Source organism: Halictus rubicundus, chromosome 12 (assembly GCF_050948215.1).
Source record: "Halictus rubicundus isolate RS-2024b chromosome 12, iyHalRubi1_principal, whole genome shotgun sequence".
Lineage (NCBI taxonomy): Eukaryota > Metazoa > Arthropoda > Insecta > Hymenoptera > Halictidae > Halictus > Halictus rubicundus.
Window position 1 is genome coordinate 2,575,510 of NC_135160.1, and position 19,518 is coordinate 2,595,027.

At 38.0% G+C, this 19,518-nt stretch overlaps 5 protein-coding genes across 11 annotated transcripts; 2 read left to right on the forward strand and 3 right to left on the reverse strand.

Annotated features, from left to right (window-relative positions):
• The first annotated feature begins 152 nt into the window (after positions 1–152).
• LOC143359551 (18S rRNA (guanine-N(7))-methyltransferase) lies at positions 153–1,901 on the forward strand. 4 transcript variants are annotated; one of them, XR_013083131.1, is made up of 6 exons: positions 154–444; positions 503–540; positions 637–815; positions 906–1,332; positions 1,425–1,642; positions 1,731–1,901. XR_013083131.1 is itself a non-coding variant. In XM_076797541.1 (5 exons), exons 1-5 carry the CDS (start codon positions 406–408, stop codon positions 1,567–1,569), a joined length of 828 nt encoding a protein of 275 aa, XP_076653656.1. In that variant the 5' UTR covers positions 153–405; the 3' UTR covers positions 1,570–1,901. The 4 variants fall into 4 exon arrangements, 3 of the variants coding, with proteins under 3 accessions (XP_076653656.1, XP_076653657.1, XP_076653658.1); XM_076797541.1 differs by having other exon boundaries at positions 153–444; positions 1,425–1,901; XM_076797543.1 differs by having other exon boundaries at positions 726–815; positions 1,425–1,901.
• Mrpl46 (mitochondrial ribosomal protein L46) lies at positions 1,541–3,513 on the reverse strand. Of its 2 annotated transcripts, XM_076797545.1 has the most exons (6): positions 3,288–3,513; positions 3,013–3,093; positions 2,529–2,876; positions 2,298–2,437; positions 1,911–2,197; positions 1,541–1,764 (listed from the first exon to the last, which is right to left on the reverse strand). In XM_076797545.1, the coding sequence occupies exons 2-5, from the start codon at positions 3,068–3,070 to the stop codon at positions 1,925–1,927; spliced, it is 819 nt and encodes a 272-aa protein (XP_076653660.1). In that variant the 5' UTR covers positions 3,071–3,093; positions 3,288–3,513; the 3' UTR covers positions 1,541–1,764; positions 1,911–1,924. The 2 variants fall into 2 exon arrangements, with proteins under 2 accessions (XP_076653660.1, XP_076653659.1); XM_076797544.1 differs by lacking the exon at positions 1,541–1,764 and having other exon boundaries at positions 1,811–2,197.
• A 1,495-nt stretch (positions 3,514–5,008) lies between these two features.
• On the reverse strand, positions 5,009–14,076 carry Gapvd1 (GTPase activating protein and VPS9 domains 1). 3 transcript variants are annotated; one of them, XM_076798192.1, is made up of 16 exons: positions 13,563–13,910; positions 13,262–13,405; positions 11,118–12,474; positions 10,654–10,847; positions 10,385–10,544; positions 9,888–10,061; positions 9,629–9,790; positions 9,287–9,554; positions 9,076–9,164; positions 8,556–9,007; positions 7,960–8,479; positions 7,601–7,833; positions 7,275–7,531; positions 6,959–7,170; positions 6,471–6,856; positions 5,009–6,310 (listed from the first exon to the last, which is right to left on the reverse strand). In XM_076798192.1, exons 2-16 carry the CDS (start codon positions 13,391–13,393, stop codon positions 6,179–6,181), a joined length of 4,728 nt encoding a protein of 1,575 aa, XP_076654307.1. In that variant the 5' UTR covers positions 13,394–13,405; positions 13,563–13,910; the 3' UTR covers positions 5,009–6,178. The 3 variants fall into 3 exon arrangements, with proteins under 3 accessions (XP_076654307.1, XP_076654306.1, XP_076654305.1); XM_076798191.1 differs by lacking the exon at positions 13,563–13,910 and adding an exon at positions 13,955–14,076 and having other exon boundaries at positions 7,275–7,833; XM_076798190.1 differs by having other exon boundaries at positions 7,275–7,833; positions 13,563–13,911.
• A 2-nt stretch (positions 14,077–14,078) lies between these two features.
• LOC143359871 (sec1 family domain-containing protein 2) lies at positions 14,079–17,379 on the forward strand. Its single transcript, XM_076798193.1, has 10 exons — positions 14,079–14,589; positions 14,683–14,925; positions 15,230–15,499; positions 15,564–15,749; positions 15,848–16,105; positions 16,185–16,313; positions 16,399–16,630; positions 16,708–16,816; positions 16,886–17,035; positions 17,121–17,379. The coding sequence occupies exons 1-10, from the start codon at positions 14,389–14,391 to the stop codon at positions 17,326–17,328; spliced, it is 1,986 nt and encodes a 661-aa protein (XP_076654308.1). The 5' UTR covers positions 14,079–14,388; the 3' UTR covers positions 17,329–17,379.
• On the reverse strand, positions 17,153–18,830 carry Xrcc2 (X-ray repair cross complementing 2). Its single transcript, XM_076798195.1, has one exon. It carries the CDS (start codon positions 18,191–18,193, stop codon positions 17,369–17,371), a length of 825 nt encoding a protein of 274 aa, XP_076654310.1. The 5' UTR covers positions 18,194–18,830; the 3' UTR covers positions 17,153–17,368.
• Positions 18,831–19,518: the final 688 nt, after the last annotated feature.

Consider the following 19,518-nt stretch of genomic DNA (forward strand, 5'->3'; position numbering starts at 1 on the left):
TCAGGTTTACATGTGTGTATTGCGCCGTCATCCCTTGTAGTGGCAAAACGATCAAACTGGTGATTCCAAAACTCAAGATGCTTTCGTCTCGTTGAGATTTCGTAATTTTTGAGGTTAAAAATTAAAGCTAAATAGACGAATGCATTTTATGGTATATAGGTGGATTGTGACTTGAAAATAATTGCAATAGCATACTGGAAGTTCAAATTTTCCTACTTCCAGACGCATGCGCATATTGAAAATTGATTGAAGAACGCTCGAGTTCCGCTTCTGTAAGGACTAAGGATGCTTTGTGGTCAAAATCGAAGAAAAATAAACCACGTGTCTGACATGTGACGATTTGATGCATTGAACATTTCATAAAGATAACAGATTGACACACGAAAACAAAAAGCAGAAGGAAACATGTCGCGGCGTCCAGAACATTTAGCTCCACCCGATGTGGTAAGAATTAATTTATTAATCAGTTTGTAACACTTGATATGGTCGAGTTCTTTTGTAGTTCTACAATGAATCTGAAGCTCGGAAGTATACACAAAAGTAAGTTTATTATTTGATTCCTATTTATGCTTGTTTACTTCTTATATTTTCTTTCAACGAATAGATGTTAGTTAATACGTATTTATAATCGTGCAGCTCTCGAATGATAGACATACAAGAGCAAATGTGCAGACGCGCTATAGAGCTTCTTCTGTTGCCGGAAGACAAAACTTTCTTGCTTCTAGATATCGGATGCGGTTCTGGTCTAAGCGGTAGTGTTATCGAGGAATATGGTCATACATGGATTGGAATTGATATATCATCGGCTATGTTAGGCTAGTATATACCTGTTAAATGAGATTTTTCATGTACTACCTATTAATCGTCTTATCTTGTTTAGTTTTTTTGGTATTATGTATCGACAGGTGTGGCGTTGGAAAGAGAAGTCGAGGGTGATTTAATGTTAGGAGATATGGGTCAGGGAATGCCATTTAGAGCAGGAAGTTTCGACGGTGCAATTAGTATCTCTGCATTGCAATGGTTATGCAATGCTGATAAAAGTTCGCACGAACCGTCGAAGCGTGTATACCAATTTTTTTCCACATTATACTCGTGCTTATCGAGATCTGCTAGAGCAGTCTTTCAGTTTTACCCTGAAAACAACGAACAAGTCGAATTAGTTACAACTCAAGCTACAAAGGCAGGTTTTTACGGCGGCGTCGTTGTAGATTTTCCAAACAGTACCAAAGCAAAAAAATTCTTTCTGGTTCTAATGACTGGAGGACCCATGGCTCTTCCACAAGCTTTAGGTGTAAACGACGACAATAGTGTTATATCTTACGCATCCAGAAGGTTGATATTTTCATTGGTTTACAAATCACTATGAAACTTCTTTTTAATAATTCCAATTTCAGTGCAAGTATTTATTCCTTTTCCTTTCTTAGAGAGCAAATCAGAAAAGCCAGAGGTAAACCATTAAAAAAGAGCAGAGATTGGATTGCCGAGAAAAAGGAAAGACGACGAAGACAGGATAAGAAGGTTCCAAAAGATTCAAAGTACACTGGAAGGAGAAGATGTGGTCGATTTTAATATGCTTTGCCTTTCACATATATTTTCGACGATACCTTTCATCGCGTTTTTACCTTTGAGTCTATGCTCAGATGTATGTACATGTATTTATGTTTCTACAATATTCATGTAACACAGAGGCTTTGGTAATTTCTTGAAATCTATTTTAACTTTTGTTTCAGATGTATGTGTCCAAGCGTGCAAGTATAGAACATTCTGCAACCAATCGATTCGTCCAGGGCTCAATGAACCATACGAAGAGTCACAAATTTCATACTTTGTATTTGAAGAACTGTACATACTAATAAGATACTAACAAAAATATAATAAAATTGAAGATTCTTTGTAACGTCTATACTGACCATATCAAGTTATTCTATTCTGGCAACAAAAACTGAGACAAGCTTTTATGAAGATCAGGATGCACAGCCTTTTTTAGTTCTTCTCTATCTAACCAACAGTGCTGTAACTTGGAAGAAACATCTCCGCTTATATACTTTGCTAGGAAATAGAATATTTTTGCTCCATCTCTTCCCTCGATCTTGACACCTTTTGGATATTTGTATTTGTAGAAGCCAATCGGTGCATTGCCGTAAAATTTTACTTTTATATTGTCACCACAACATTCTTGCACGGTTCTCTGTGCAGTCTAAAAAAAAAAGAAAATAAACGGACGTTTATGTATCAGAAATCGATGAGTCAATTTTCTTTGAAAGTGCTATGACAATATACTGTGTAACAAGCCTTGCCTCTATCATAGTCTCTGTACTTTTACGTATGTTTTGTGGTGGAATCCAAACATTAGCGTTTCCTATTTGTTCATTTACCAATAGCACTAAAGTTTTGTCCAATTTACGATTTAACGATATTACGAGATTGTCTTCTTCAGCTTCCATAGTTTAAGAAATGGTATGTAATATTAGCATTTAGAAAACTCAACACTATGGAAACAAGTAACAGAGTAAGTAAATTTACCATACCATTTACTCTTGGCGCAAACTGAAATTTGTTTAATTCTGCTTTGCTAGAATCTGTGAAATCTTGCAAGGTTTGAGTTTGGGTTTTATCTACGTTTTCATTTGTAGATACGATTTTCCCTTTTTGGCTTATTTCCTTTTTCATTTGTATTTCAAAATCTGACAGTAAACTGTTCTCAAACTCAATTTGATCCAACATCTGTTGATATCGCCTTTCTATATCCTCCATGGGTTTTGTGATTATTGCATGACGTTCTAAACAAACGGCACTGAACAAATCCCACTTTCCGTCGGTTTCAATATTTACTTGCGACAATGTTCTAAATATAACCTTTGCTGCCAATGGGGTACCTGTACAGAACCTTTTCTTTGTTTCAAGTTATTATTTTAGTAATCTTATTTTTATGTAATTCGAAGTTGTCCATGTTGTCCAATAAATATATTTGATCGAATGGTAAACAACGAATATCGATAAAAGGTATCTTACCTCGAAATGACATAGGCGCATTGTTCAATGAATGAAACGTTAATATTTTCCTTAACATTGTTACGCTATTTTTTTACATGTCTAAATGAAGAATGAAACAAAAGATAAAATTTTGATTTCAATTAAAACTACGGTAATTCAGTGTAAATAACGAATTATCAGTATAAGTACATTTTTTATTACAATACAGGATGAATAACAACGTGCTTATTTATACGTCTACACATGACTACACATGATACACATTAATACTTACATTATAAGTAAGTACTTACATATGTTCCGTACATACGTTTGTTCAAATTAGAATTAATCGTGCTATAGTGTTCGTTCAATTTGCCTGACCCGATGTTACACATTGACCATTTTCAATTGTTGATTATTCATTGATGTTTCCATTTATGTGTAATATTTATCTTTATCTATATAAATACATGTCGTTTTAGCTCAGAAACCTTCATCGCCATCTATAACATAAAGTCTAAGCTAGTTACCAATTTGTACAACAATCCCGACGTCAGATGACGCAACTGTGTTTCTTAATGTAGGGATATTAGTTTATTAGGTTTAAATAGCACCTGTCTTTCATCCCTGTATTTCGGACAATGCCATAAGACATTAATTGGAAACCTCCCTACGATGCACATATATTTCTAAGAGAGCCAAAGATGATAGTATTAAAAATCATTAATGACTTCTGCAATAAATGCAATATTAGACTATAAGTTTCAATAATAGCGTGTAAGAAAAAGAAAGTTTCGATGTTAGATATAAGAAATTATATTGTGATAAGTTATGTATAAGGCTTATGGATCAGAAACGATCTAAAACTTTTCCTAACAAAAAAAAAGATAGGGATATTAGTCTCAAACTCTCCAGCTTTAGGCAAAAAGGAGGTATATCTAGGTAATTTTAAGTTGCGTATTTGACTATTTTGTGAAATGCATTTTCCAAGAGTAGGGATACAACAAGAGGCGACACTTAGAATTTAGAAAGAAATACGACTTTTAAGAGAGAGGCAACCCATACAACCAATTTAAAGGTCTATTCGGTGAGGATTGATAAACTTCGGCAATGCTCCTTGAATGTTTGTATATATTGTATAATAGATATTGTAATATATTTAAATTATTATAATCAAAATTACGTTATATATTTTTTTGTATTATTAGTTATAAATAGATTTAATTGTAAGCAATAGTAGTTGGAAATATTTATATGATAAAATAATGGTGTGCAAGAATGATAGTATGATGGGTCTGTGAGGTTAAAATTATAAATATATGTATATATATGTGTGAATATATACACATTGTTTGTAAGTAACATTTTTCAGTGTATGCTACGATAATTTATTTGTAACATATTTGTTTGTAACTTATTTGTAATAAACATTTCTGTAAAGGATATTTTTAAAATATATTTTCTACAGTTATCATTTTATTATATTTCTTCTTTTTTAACTTTTCAATATTGTAAAATTGATGTAAATACTTCGAAATCCAATGTTAATAAATATTACATTCTAAATTAAAATAAATAGATTACTAATTTTTTAGACATTGACACGAAATAAGAATATTAAATCCAATGGATTTAAACTTCCCGCTTGCCTAGACAACCAATCGACAGTCGAACGAACGCCTCTTGTTGTATCCCTACTCTTTGGCATTGTAGCACTTGCAGGCGGCAATTTGGCTACGAGACAAAAAGCTGTCTATTATACGTGGGTAGACGATATTGCGAGTAAACAGTATTTTTCGAAAATTCGAGCGTTAATGTCCATTTTCTCGTAATAGTTACATGGACAACCTTATTTGACTGTATCCAAAACAATTTGCACATTAGAATCTTCACATTAGAAAATTTCTAATACATTTGTATATAAATACATATATTGTATTTGCGCAATAAACGATAATGATTGTAAAATAATTTTAATCAAACGTTTGTATCCGCTATACACGTTCTTGTTTTATATCGAAAATTGTCTGAGAAGTTTGTAAGATTTGTCATTTATTTTTGTAGTAGTAATAAAGTAAATTACCTTAAATTACATTATACTTATTCTAATTTGTAAAGAATGTTTAGATAAAATTACGTGTATAAATGTGTTTAATCACGTTATGCAAGTATAGGAAATTGTGAAGTATACTTAATTCGTAAACCTATAATGAAAATTTGAAAATACAATAAGAAATTACATGAAAGTGTTCTATAAGTTGCTGTTAAATTGTTAGCCTGTTGCTAGTTTCTATTACACGTACACAGTATATACAGAGATAAATCGCTTGCAACTTTCCTAAGTTTAATAAAGTAACACGAACGCTAGTTGTTAAAAACTGGATATAAAAAAATACATGCGTCTCTATCATACGGATATTCTTTAATAAAATAAAAACTTTATACAAAAGTTGCTTGTTTCGTAACTTGGTATTTTCAAGCAGTATAAATCGACATATTCCTTAAAGGAATTGGCAAATAATCCTTGTTCCACTCACTATTTTATGTAATCTCGTTATTGCTTTTAAAATATGTGTATAAAGAATTTCTATAAACATCTCCGCAGTGTAACAGCGTCGTTGATGACGCGTATAGAAGAGAAATCAATTCATTTAGTTGTAATAGTGGCAATAGCGTACTAGTAACAACAACAACAACACAACAACAACGGAACATCATCGATGGTAGGTTTAGCAGCGAAAAGAGAATGAATAATAATAACAATGGGGGAAAAAAGAATTGAACGATGATGAAAATAACTCTAATAACAAGAAGAAGAATTAATAAAGAATTAATAAAGAAGCGACAGAAATCACACTAGCTACGTAAGCTGTCTGTACAGCAGCAAAAGCAACAGTAATTCAAGAAAGATAATTCGAAGCAACAATGGAGCATTAGCAAGAACAAACAGAAACAGCAACGGCAACAGCATCAGCAACAGCAGCAGCATCCGCAGCAGAAAATAACGGTAACGTTGCTATGTATGTACGTTGATATCGCCAGCGACAGCTGCGATAACGAAAAGGAAGAAGAGAAAAAAATGATAATTACGATGACTATAAGAGCTGTGATTATTGTGACGACAACGACAACAAAGACGACGAAAAGTATGATACACTATTTCTACAATTCCAACGGTATTGTGTTACTTTAAAAACACAAGTTAATCCATTGTTTTGATAAATTCGATCGCAGAACAAAATTGCGTCCACCAGTATTGTTCTTCGCCTTCTAGTCGGTTTCCATAGAAGCTATCCACATATTGTATAGTTGAAAGTAAGGAGGGCGGATTAGTCTGAAAAGCCATGAACAATAGAAGAGTCGTTTAAAAAGAGAATCACTGATAAATTAAACATTGTGTACATACGTATACATATGTACACTTTAAGCACACGATACAGATACTTGTATGTGCTTAAAAGTCGTCGACTTTTATGTCAACACATACGGTTTACCTTTATGATAACGTAGACCAGAACAGGAATAAGATCGTCGGCCGCGGGTACTCCTCTCTCGGTTGCCATCGAAAGCAAATTCATAATAGTGGTAGCGCACCGAAAGACGCACTGCAGCTTATCCCTGGGAGTTTTGTACGCTGATATTACGGCTAATTCCGCTTGAGCCCATGGCCAGGGACATTCGTAATGGTATATCTTTGGAATACGTAGATCTTTGTGATTGGGAGTGACGAGCTTGGACAACTTTTTGATGTGATCATGAAGCAATTGATCCCTATAAACGTCACCGTCTCCGTTCGGATAAAGAGCATTGTGATAAACTCTCGCCATCACGGTTCTTTCCACCACAACTCTGGCCAATGCCAATTGATTTTCACTTGCGCCTACGAACATTATATTACATTAAACTGCGTTACGTTACGTTACATTACTTTATTGCGATGTACCATGCTTATGAACCATATTAGACACGTGCTGCCACTTACATTGCCATATCGGATCGTTGTCCATCTTTGCGTGAACCTCTCCCAGAAAATTATCGACCAAATCTTGTTTTTCATCTGTTAGTGTAAGCTTTTTGAATTCGTCGCAAAAACGCGAGAGCAGTGACTCTCGCTTCTCCAAAAAGACCCGTACGCAAACGGACACAAGGTGATTGTTGACAGCGTCGCGATCACACTTTACTCTGATGCACAACCTATGCGCAATTGAAAAATCAAAATACGAATGAGATGCAAAGCTTGTTCAAGGTATCACCGTTCGTTCCCTCCCTCTAACGTTACGATACGCTATTCACTATACCTGTCCAGATGAGCCACGGTAGAGAGTAAACCTTGACGACATCGAATCAAATAGGCGATGTAAGGAGATCGTTTTTGGTACTCTTCGCGCAAGGACTTAAATAGTTTTCTACACCCGTCGTCGTTGAACAATCGTACGCAGCGCAGCGTTTCATGTAAATGAGCAATCAATGCTCTGTCTTGTAAATTAATAGCTTCAGCTAATTGTAATTGTAGGAAAGCAACCAACTCGTTTTCTTTCCGCGACCAGGCGTTTCGCTGGAACAAAATGTGTTGTTTAATTCGATCGAATTGAAACTTGGAGGATAAAGGGATTGTACAAGGTACCTCGGTTGTAGCAGTCCAGGGAATATGTTGAAGATCGGCTGTACTGAGTACCATACGTAACTTTCTCTTTGCATCGGCAAACGCGTACGATAATTCCACATTATTAGGATCTATGAGCAACCTTTCGTCCTCGGTGGTTTCCTTGGTACGTGACTGATTGCTTTCAATCGATGCCGTGTCGCTCGCTACACTCGGTTTTCTCCTGTATTTCGCCAAAATATCATCCGTGCTATCTAGAAGGAGTTGCATAAATACATCAGCTCGATTATTATTTTTTTCTCTCTCTCTCTCTCTCTCTCTTTCTCTCTCTCTCTCTCTCTCTCTGATTTTCCATTCGAAAGAAAGTAGACTATAGTTACCTATGGTCACATTACATGTCGACGTCACGTCCTCCGACATTATTCTTCGCAACCGATGTCGACCTACGTCGACACCGTCACCGCCGGCTTCTCGGTCGTAACATCTGCCGATAGCGTCATCGGTGCCACGAAGCGTTTTACCTCGACGATTCCTCAGAGACATTTTCAATTTACCGAAAAAACTTCTTTTGTTCTTTTGCTCGTCGTCTAACAATTCCTTATCCCCGCGTTCCGCGGTCATATCAAAACTGATACTTTTCGGAATCGCACCGCTGGACATGATAGGTTTCGGAGAGTCACCGGTACCAGCGGCATCGCCAGTCAGCTCGCAGTTCCCGTTGACCAGCGTTCCACCCGTTGACAACGGCAACGCCGAATTTGTAGTTTTTGAACGAGATTCGGAGCTAGAACTGCTACTGTTGGACGTCAAACTGCCCCTACTCATGCCAGCTACGTTCTCCGAACCGGATTTTTCGCCGCTGCCACCATCGCTACCACCGACAACGTTGTTTCCTAGTTCCTAGACAGCCGCAAGAGAAACAAAGAAATAGTCAGCGGCCGCCGTTAATCATAGAACAATATAAGAATAAACAGACCTCTGATTTCACATCGGTGTTGCGCGACTTCTCCATACTTGACAAACTAGGTGGTGAGATATGATTAGCTAGTAGCAACGCCGGCGTAACAGCTGCGATTCCTATATGATTGTGAGTCGAGCTTGTTTGCCGATCCATACTATTCTTTCCATCGTCGATATTAAGTTTGTCTATCAAATGAACCAGTCGGTCCTCGCGCAACGATTTATCGACATAATCCGACGTAATGTTACCGATGTTGTTGGCGTTCTTGTCGACATATTCTACCGTGTTTGTTTGATACTCGGTTCTGACGATATCGTTTCGTCCGGTCACATTCGTCGAGGACACCGAGGGTGATGTCATCGGTGACGGAGACACGGTCGTTGAAAATTGCGCACCTTCTCTGTTAATCGTCATCGTCTCGAAACAGGTGATCGTTGACACACACTCGCTCGACGTCTCGCTGTGTTCTAAACACGGATAAAAAAGAAAAGTACAATAGAAAGTTTACGAACGCAACTATCGCAATGATTCTTACGAGGTATTGCTTGCGACAACGTGTCCTCGGTAACCTCTGCTTCGCTGCGTGCTTCAACTTCAATTTCGGACCTCGCGGTGTCGTCGGATCTACGAATAAAACAAATGTACATGTAGTATAAATGATCAAGTATACGGGTGTAGAATGTAGAGAATTTCCATGAATGTTTCAAATTAGTTCCAAGTTGTTCTACTCCAAGTTGAAAAAGTACCTTGCGACGCTAGCAGTATCGTCGGTGTCAACTTCGGTCAGCCTCTCCGAGTCGCTGGCCAACACATCGGTACTCCATGCTTCGGATGCCGTTTCGCTGACATCTAACACGGCCTGCGGAATTGATTCCGATGTCGCCGGTAAAATGTGAACATTGTGTTCGCTCGACGGAGGATACACTAGCTTCTCTTGTTGTTCGACCATCTCGCTGTCCGAAGCCAGGACATCCGTCGACCACGTGTCTGACACCATTGAGACAGTCTCATCCCCTGCAAATAAGTATAGAAACATTGGATGATGGCACTTAAGCCTACTTGTCTTCGTTCGCCGCCGAGGGAATTACCTTCGATCAGCTTCTTTATTTCAAATTTGCAAAACTTGTCGTCTATTTCGGACCGGCTTTGTTTTGTTGGTATATTTGGTGCAGGTAAATCCAATTGTCGAGCCTCACCGGTCGCTCTCCCTTCGTCTCCCTCGGTGATCTGAGACGACGGCGTATCACGACCTATGCACACACAAACACATACATATATACGAACGCGAAGGCGTTCACGATACCGTTGGCGTGTTTTGCTTCCTACAGAGGTTTTGTGTCAACTCACCTGATATGTTGGGTGTACCACGCCCCGAAACACTGGCCGACACCATATCCGACAAATTATCGTTTTGATCCTCTGTTTCTAATTCGAGGGAAGAAGCAACGCTGTGATTCGAGGCAGCCTCCGACACAGCCTCCAAATTGTCCGAGGTATTTCCAATGAAACCTTCGAACAAAACTAACAGTATTTCACGTTAACGAGAGTTTCAATAACTTGTAGTAACAACAATACATGTGTATTACATACTGTGCATTCTACGCTATGTATACTTATTGTATTATGGTAGTATCTATATGTATTATAATAAACAAATTCAATGATTTATCGTTACATTGACATTTGTCAATCCTATACTTTAGACTTTAGACCAGTCCCGTTCAGCAAGCATTGCGGCGGCCAAGGGCCCGTTATGCCCGGGGAACCAAATTCTCTGACCGCACGGGCGATAGCTGAACGGGACTGCTTTAGACTGTCGCGTGAAGGATACAACATGCGAATACCTTCGTCGTGGGATAATGAAAACCGTGTCTTCTTTTCTTGTGTCTCGATACGTTCGGCGCTACAACTATCCCGTGTGTTGTGCACGTTTCTCATGGCATCCGAAAGGTTCAGAGTAACCGATCCATTTTCCATATTATTTTCAAGCTCTGTGCACAACACCTACATCGTCGAAGAGGAAACGTACAATAATATTAGAACGAGCGAAGCTTGCTTTCGCACAGCACAAACGATTTTTTCCACAATAGTTCCAAGATTTCCAGATACATACTTTCTGCTCGCTGAGAAGTCCCACGAATTCTCCCGTGTTCGGTCCAAACGGAATCACGAGAACATCCTGAGAACTTTTGTCGACCGATTCTTCTTCGGGGGTCGAGACACCATTCACCTCGTCTCCCCCGTCGTTGGTCGCGTTAGACGAATACGACGACGATGACGACGATACTCTTGCTCCGGATCCTTTTCCTACAACGAACGAGAAAACACAATTTCTTCATCGTTCTCGTACTTTTCTTCTCTCATCTCCACTCCTCTCTATCGTCGACGATCGAATAGACGATAGAACTCCAACTCTGTTTCGTTAACTTCGGTTTTGCTACTAGGCCAGCCGCGGCAGTGGTTTCTCGCGCACACAATGACAATTGCCTAGTTAGCCCTAGTTACTGGCAAAGCAAAGGGCACATAAAAATCCAACGATTACGATCAAAAGTTACGCAATTATACGTAAATAATCACCTTTTCCTAGAAAACCTCCGCGTCTGTTGGCAGTTTCGATGCACGTATTATTATTCAGTTTATTGTTGATTAACGAACCAGGCGGTAATTGAGAGAGCATGTCGACCAACTGTTTCGCATCGAACGTGCTGGACTGTGCATCGGTTTCTACCGTAGCACATGCGGTGTCTGCACCTACGGTTTGTAGAAACGTGATCAGCGCGTTCAATTCTGCTTCGGTGAAGAGAGCAGCAGAACGGGAAGGTCCTCTCAGCTTGTTACTATCGATGATATTAGGTTCGTTCTCGAGTTCTTCTGTCGCGCTATCTACCATCGTGTCTATTATCGAGGAGACAGAATCCTTGTCAAATTTTCGGTAAAGATCGAACGTTTTGCTGTCCACAGTTTGATACTTCATCAAGGAGAGCATTTGTAGAATTTGTCCAACTTGCATAAGGTTGAATCTTGCAACGTAACTGATGGGGGCGTCCGTAATGCCATATGGTTCCGGATTCACTATCGCCGGACATATGAAATAAGTGAAAACCAAGTCTGTACACATCGCATGCACCTCTTTCGCATCGATGCTCCCGTTCTTCCCTAAGAGGCCCGCCATCTGTCTCACCAACCAACACACGCTGCTCGGGAAACAGTGCATATTCTCTCGTATACCAACTATAAATCTTTGCGTTATACGAAACAAAGAATTGATTGTCCACAATCTGTGACGCTGCAACTTGGTTTCGTATTCGGGAGTACCCTCCTTTCCAAATTTTTTCAATCTTTCGGATGGAGGAAATCTTATAGGCGCTTTGTCCGGATCGATGTCAAGAAACATTTCATCTTCCATTAGTAACTGTACAATAGGATTGTGTAAAGCAGCAGTCAAAAAGAACTTCGCCGAAAAGACGCTCTCATGAAAGACCGAGTAGAACCTAGAAAACGCGCAGGTGCCATGTCTGAGTAACCTTCTAGGATTATCCGATGGTACAATCTGTAGCAACATCAGATGTCTCAGCAGCTTTAATACTAAAATTTTATCCTCTGGCAGCAAGCAGCTACCGTATAAACCTGCCGCTAACGACTGAACAATATTTTGCACAGAGTCTGGTAATAATTTTTCTCCTTCCACTAAACACGAAGCAAGAAGTTTCGGAGATTTTCTAAGCGCTCCTAAGAATTCTCCATAAGATAAACAAGCCTGGTAACGTAGGTATTTATACGCATCCACAAAATGCGAATTCTCCAATGTATTTGCTCTCTGACAGCAAGACGCGGGTGTACAATCCGGTCTGGACATTATCAGTCGATTCAGATTCACTCTTTGCTGCGCCGTGATCCATGCTTGCCGAGCCAAATTCGACGAAGCGTACAACACCTAAAAACATAAACGAGTCTCGCAGTTTCGTGCGTGCCACAATATCCATTGCATATCGTATTTCAATTTCTATCTTTAGCCATTCATTATGCATACTAAAGCTAGCACTTTTACTCAGGTATGGGAGATACCCGGGTATCCGAGTATCTCATAAGGTCTCACATCTGGATACAAGAGCTATTATTGCCTGAGCCATCGTGCTGCTCCGTATGCTTTAAGGTCACATTATACTACGCAGGTTAGACGCTGAGGGTCTATAAACGCTAGATACAAAAGCAGGGTAACCAAATTCTGCCGACAGAATTTGTTTACCCTATTTTTGTATCTAGCGTTTATAGACCTTCAGCATCTAACCTGCCTAGTATAATCTGACCCTTATTCAAGTATTTGGTTAATTCATATTTTTGTATGAAATAATAAATATGAAATGATTAATTATTTAATAATGAAATACGTTTATTTTTGTAGAAAAATACTAAACACGAATTGCTTTGTAAACATTAAGGAAATCTGCTATCAACTATTTCATGTAATAATAAGAATCTAAGAATGTTGATATATTATTTTAAATTTATTAAGATCGTTCAAGGAAATAATTAATCGTAGTATGTCTTCTGCTTCTTATAATTGATCCAAATAATTTTCATTTTGCATAAAGATCGCCAGTCTATTCATGAGATATCGGGTAGTTTTTGTTTACCCGAGTACCTGGATAATTTTTGTTTACCCAGGTATCTCAAGGGTAACCCGGGTATCCTATCTCATAAGTAACAGCTCTAATACGTACCTTCTCGTTGAGTATTTGCAAATTTTGTTGTTCCGAACTAACAAACAATCGTTCTTGCCGCAGATGACTGGCTAATTCAATCATATCCCACTGTAAAGTTCCCAAGGATTCTATGCTGTTTGCAGACGACATTACTTAGCATACCTGAAACGACAAATAACCGAACATCGAATAATCGCAGTTGCTTGGTTTTGATTCTTTTAAAGTTCGTTAAATTGCTCAGAACTCGGAAAACTCTACGATATCGCTCAGCTAACAAGAAAGTTGCGCATCACGGTCAAATCAAATATAATCAGCACACCTGTATCAATTAAAACGCAATATGTCTTTCTATCTCCTTGTGTAACTGGAATTTTTAGGAAATGGTTGAAAAACACGCTCAAACGGAGCAGATCGAACGTCGCAAAGTACAAAAGAGGAATTACGTAGAACAGATTTTATCAAAACTCTCTGCTTTGCCAAAATTTAACACTTTTTCGTGCACTAGACAAATGTACTTCAATGATTTTTGATTAAACGTTTCCCATAGAATCACGGTTCTTTATTGTTGTTCTTTTTATCTCGGAACAACACTCCCACCGACGCACGATCATTTTCTGTTTTAGGTTAGAATTTTCTTCGATAAATGGCTGTACCTGTACTTTAAATCGAAAAGCAAATATCGATATCTACACGATACGTAAGTGTACTTACATATTTACTATATATACATATAGATATATATATACACATATAGGTTCCAGTAGGTGCATATGTTGATTGCGTTCTTCGATCTTTCGAATGTCTCGATATTCAAAGAAAGAAACGAGACTACTCGATCGAAAATCGAAAATATCGATTCTGCATTCTTGCTGCACAAAGCAATTTCAATCCTTACCGTTTGAATGATGAAGATGTCAAGGTTTATTTAATAGAGACATATGTACACGCATTACTATTGTTTAACATAATTAATGTTCTTCCACTTGTACGGAAACCGTGAATATTGATTAATTGCAATCGAGCATAAAGCGTTACAGCTGTCGATTAAAACGTAGAGGAATAGGAGAGTGATCGAGTGTTCAAGTGATACATACAATGAAAAATTTGTCCAATTATACCTAAGAAAAAGAGGAAACGGAAAGAAAATGACAAACATTATTTTTGAAATGAACAAATACAATTCCGAATGTTGGGAAACTATCTTTGCAGAAGTACGCGATGCTGTAGTCTATATAGACCGTTATGCGACAGAATGCTTACATTGGTTTGCAGCTGGCAAGGGTTACATGGCTTTGAAAAATGCTGGTGCAATCGCAGTTCACCAGCTCGGCATGTATCACTTTCGAGTCTGTATATTAATTTCTACTTTGGCATTAATTTGGAGAAGCAATATAGAAAATTAGTTAAGAATTCTAAATGTTAATATTCATTATTTTTAGTATCCAGAAGTGAAAGATGCCAAGAAAGCTGTTATCGTATCGACTGCTGGCGACCCAGCATTTTATCAGCGAACAATCAAGATGATTTTAGAAAAAAATGCATTCACTGATTGCACAATATGTTGCAGTATTCCTTGTTGCACTACTAATTATCCTGGAAGTAATTCCATGCAAGATAAACTGAATTATATCAAATTGAAAAGAGACATTGAACCATGGATGATCTCAAGGAATTTATCACAAGTTTGTTTACTTATTATCTATATTTTATCTTTGTTCTTAAACTGTAGAATTTATGCGTGTTTGCTTTTTTATAGGCTGTTTCATGAAATGAAACAATCGAACAAAAGCATCTGTACATTTACAATAGATTCGATCATAATGCACATAATATAATAAGTGAAGAAACTTCGTCGAAGCTTTGCATTTTAATCTGCTGTATGCATAGAATCTACAGTCTGAGTCATGGTTGTTAATTAACATGATTTGTTTGCAGATCAACGATGCCTTTAATATTTTGTTTTAAGCATCATAAATTCATTTGTAGGATCCTTCTGTTAACATCGTCCATGTACCTCTTCTAATTGCCCCTTTAAACGACTATCTGTTCGTGACACCTCCATTCGGAGATTTAATGCCGCCTTTAGACTCAAACATTACAGAAGATATATTCGCTGAAATATGCCTTATAGCAAATTCGTTTTACAAGTTATTTGATAGTATAAATGTCAAATTAGATGTATATTCTGTTGGAAAATTAAGCGATCTCTTTGCAGAAAATTTGGAAAACTGCTTTGCGAATAGCATTCATCAAAATGTAAGTAAGAAAATGACGATTTAACAAAGAATGAGACCATTATTATTCATCTCTATTGTCGTAGCATTCGTCTGGAGTTGAGGTGACAGGAATGTCCCTTATTTTAATAGACAGAACATTAGATCTCTGTACTCCTACAAGCAATAATATGGAATCATTCCTCACTAAAATATTAGGAGCACTTCCACGTTTGTCACAGCACAACAACGACGTTGCAATTAATATGTCTTCTGCATTTGGAATGGTAGAGGTAATAGACGATACAACGTGTCTGTATATTTTACAACAAACTAGATTTCATTCGACAATTTCAATTGTATCATTGCATTCTTTCATATGGATATTAAGGGAATTTTACAAGCATACAAAGTACCAGGATGTTTGGCAAGTATAGAGAAAACTATGATGAATCGCTTTATCTTAGAAAGTGAAAAAAAATTGTTAACTGCAGCAAATCAGACACTGAATAATATAACTTCCACGAAGGATAGTTCAAAATTAAGAACACCAGTGAGAATTTCTGGTCACAGCTTAGAAAAAGCTGTTGGCAAAATTCAAGGTACAAACAACATTGATTCCATGATGACCTATACGGAGGAAATGCAGGTGACTTTTTAGAGTCTACTTTAAGGCACATAGCACGTTTATCGATCATTTATAATCAGCAAACAATTTTTATATGTAGAGCATTATGTCGATAGTCGAAGCATCAACATCGCAGAGAACCAGTCAATTCGAATTACTTACCAGCCTAGAGAAACTGGCATTACAAAATCTTTCTGTGAGCCGAGAGTCCTCTAGTATACTCGCGCAAGTATAATCACTAATAGTATTTTACTCACGCTTTTGCAATGTATACAAGTCATTGTATAAAAGTCAATCGATTAATAATTTTTTAGTTGAGTAACGTTGTGCGAACACGAATTCATAGAGGACTCGACATTGAAAATTTGTTGGCGTTGTTAATACACGTTTACGCTTTAACGGGAACACAAATTCGATTTTCCACGCAACAAGAACAACAGTTGGAGGAATCGATTGCGGACGCAATTTTTGAAGATTTCGAAATTCTCGGAAACAATCCATCAATTAATAAAAAATCCGCTTCTCAGCGGTCTTTACTATTGTTGGGTATACATTGCACAGTATATTATTCGAATACTACTGTATAAATGGCAAATGACTGATTTTAGTTATTTTTATGTAAGGAGCAAACGATGTGGCTGCTGCGCGAGAAACATCGTACAAACTAGCGGCACGTATCATTCATACCCTTCGATTAATCGCGAAACAACGTTCATCGCTACAAGATTACAGGTAGATCCTCGAATATTTGAAATTGTAGATGTAATTTTACCGAATCGAATATCTACTATTTATGTGCAGTTTTCTCATGACAAAGTCAACTTCGCAAGAAACGATTCGATGCGTTGGTATTTTGGAACAGATAGCTAGAGATATACTATCAACGGATACGACTCAAGAATTGCGGGATCTACGTCAACGATCGCCGTCTTTAATTTCAGCTGGCTTCAAGCAAGTATCCTTAACAATCTCCAATGTTGCACAACCAATGTTAACATAAGATATTTGAATGTAACATGTTTCTTGTATATTGTAGCTTACTGTTGAGAGGTAAAGCAAAGCGTCATCCCCGCGACAATTCCCATATTTTATTATACATTATTGGAGGATTCACCGCGGAGGAGGCGAAAATAATACAAGACGTTACTTCGAATCACGGTCAAAATAAGACACCTCGTGTAATGTTGGCAGGGTCCAGACTGTTAAATCCATTAGATATAGTGGATAAAATATTGTTCCATTGATGCGCCGATCTAGGATCGAAATCTGTAAATATAATGGAAATTAACCTTTTCCTGAGTCGACTTCCCATTTAACACCACTCGCCGAAACGCGGTAATGCATTCTTTTAATGACTTTTCCTGTTTCCAATATACAAGAAAGATTTTGCAAACCGTTCGTTTTGCGTAAATGTATCCTATAATTTATAGCATTCGTCGAGTTGATCGTAGATTTGTTTTCTTTGCATTTAATGATACTTTCATGAGGCTTCGTGTATATAGTTGCCACGTTAAATCGATTCGTATGCACTCTGACAAGTTTCAGCATCTTCTTTATATAGGAATCAATGGTGGTTACGTTGTTTTCGCAGTCCTGCCAATAATATGCTGTTATACTATCGATCGCTAGAATGGCAGTTTCGGCATTACTAAGAAACAGATCGTCCAATGTACGCAGTGTCAGCTGAAATTGTTCGCTATGGTAACAATCGATTACATGTAAATTGGGCAGAGAATTCCGAACAACATTTATCCTTTCGGAATCCGTGTCGATCGAATTTAATGTAATCTGTTTGGCATAGGCAACATTCACGATGTCGGTCATTATGTTGACCAAATCGGAAATTTGAAAATGATGGTCCGTATTAATTAGAACAACCGAAGCGTTACAACCGTTGATACGCACGGACCCATAATACTCTGGTAAAATGCATTGTGCAAGTAGCTGAGAAAGAAGAAGAGTCTTTCCAGTTGTGTGTTCGCCATTTATTTCTATAACGTCTGTACTTTGAAGTCCTTCGGAAAACAAAGTGTCCTCGAGGCTGCGCAGGCTCGGTTTACTGTTCAATCTTGCGAACAATTCCGCACCGGATTCCACTTGCGACCGCATAGGCCTAGACTATTCTTTACTCTTTACTTTCTTTGAAATTCGATTTTTATGTAAATACCTACTGCGCGCGTTGCTGTCGTTGTTGCTGTAGAAAATACGCGCAGGACAGCACAGTAGCAACGGTTCGTAATATAACTAGTGGACATTGTCGCTTTAATCAATAACGAAATGATGTGTGCTTAACGACCAATCAGGCCCATGATTCATTCCCATGTATTCTCTCCAATGACAGCAACACACAGTAAAGTATATACTCCATTTGATCTACATAAATTTGGTTTTGTACGACTTGCAATTTTTGTATTTACGTGGGAATAAATAATTTGTCAGTTTCCTTTGGAGTACGACACTTTATTCAAACTCGTTAGAGATCATAGAAATCGCGTGAGGAAGACAACGAGTAGGGATACACTCTTTGAGGAAGACAAGCAAAGGATTACAACGTTCAACTTTTGTTCATTTACAATTTACATTATCGCCAACTTATTAACTAACCTAGTGACGTAGTTAACTGTGTTACGTAGCCGTGTGGTGGGATTTAGGGATTTTGGCAGGTTCGGGTGCCTGTAGAGCGCTGAAGCACTCTGCTCGTGGAAGTCGGGTGGAAAAATAATCTTTTGACAAATATGTAATTTGAAAATGAATGTAGACTTTATTATCGGAGCTTTTAGATGTGAATAAAATCTGATAAAGTCTGATTCTTCTTCATTCCCGTCTTCCTTTCCTTAGCCAATAGGAAAATCAGGATCTTTCAGCTGAGCGTTGATTCGTCGAATGACCCCTCTTCCGGTTGCAGCTTGTTGATCACTGATCACATCGTTTTTCGCCGTTGAGGCCGGGACAAGTCGTGAGGCAAGCGATATACTTGCTGAAGACATTCGAGGTGCACTAAAGTCTGCTAAAGTCACAGTCTCGGAAAGGATCAAGTTAAATTGCAATGTCTGAAACAGCCATCGGTTTGTGTGTTACTACACGAAGCTTCGGCTTTGGATCGATTACAACTTTTCTCGCCATGTATTGCGATCATTATATTCCGGAGCGTGGCACGATCTATCAGTTCTACCGAGCCTCACTTGCTATATATGATTCACATGTTTTGCAAAAATTATGAAGATTATTATCATCCGCACAATCCAGAGGAATTTATGACAATTTGCAAAATCCGGCAAATGCCCGATCCAATCTCACGTCCCGTAAACGCTATTGGTGATGTTAAGATCTATGACCGACACTACTGTCCCAAGTTTGCTGCTAATAGAAATGACCAGAACAACAGATTCATACCATAAAGTGAACATGTCCTATATTCGAATTTGCGCGACACC

Coding starts and splice junctions, on each gene's coding strand:
- LOC143359871 (XM_076798193.1), top strand. CDS start 14,389: ATGACAAACATTATTTTTGAAATGAACAAATACAATTCCGAATGTTGG. Junction 15,750..15,847: donor CTGCATTTGGAATGGTAGAG/GTAATAGACGAT, acceptor ATGGATATTAAG/GGAATTTTACAAGCATACAA. Junction 16,631..16,707: donor GCGGTCTTTACTATTGTTGG/GTATACATTGCA, acceptor TTTTTATGTAAG/GAGCAAACGATGTGGCTGCT.
- Xrcc2 (XM_076798195.1), bottom strand. CDS start 18,193: ATGCGGTCGCAAGTGGAATCCGGTGCGGAATTGTTCGCAAGATTGAAC.
- Gapvd1 (XM_076798191.1), bottom strand. CDS start 13,393: ATGTCGTCTGCAAACAGCATAGAATCCTTGGGAACTTTACAGTGGGAT. Junction 6,857..6,958: donor CAACGATCCGATATGGCAAT/GTAAGTGGCAGC, acceptor TAATGTTCGTAG/GCGCAAGTGAAAATCAATTG. Junction 6,311..6,470: donor TGGTCTACGTTATCATAAAG/GTAAACCGTATG, acceptor ATGGCTTTTCAG/ACTAATCCGCCCTCCTTACT.
- Mrpl46 (XM_076797545.1), bottom strand. CDS start 3,070: ATGTTAAGGAAAATATTAACGTTTCATTCATTGAACAATGCGCCTATG. Junction 2,877..3,012: donor TGCGCCTATGTCATTTCGAG/GTAAGATACCTT, acceptor GGTTCTGTACAG/GTACCCCATTGGCAGCAAAG. Junction 2,198..2,297: donor GTACAGAGACTATGATAGAG/GCAAGGCTTGTT, acceptor TTTTTTTTTTAG/ACTGCACAGAGAACCGTGCA.
- LOC143359551 (XM_076797541.1), top strand. CDS start 406: ATGTCGCGGCGTCCAGAACATTTAGCTCCACCCGATGTG. Junction 445..502: donor ATTTAGCTCCACCCGATGTG/GTAAGAATTAAT, acceptor GTTCTTTTGTAG/TTCTACAATGAATCTGAAGC. Junction 541..636: donor GCTCGGAAGTATACACAAAA/GTAAGTTTATTA, acceptor ATAATCGTGCAG/CTCTCGAATGATAGACATAC.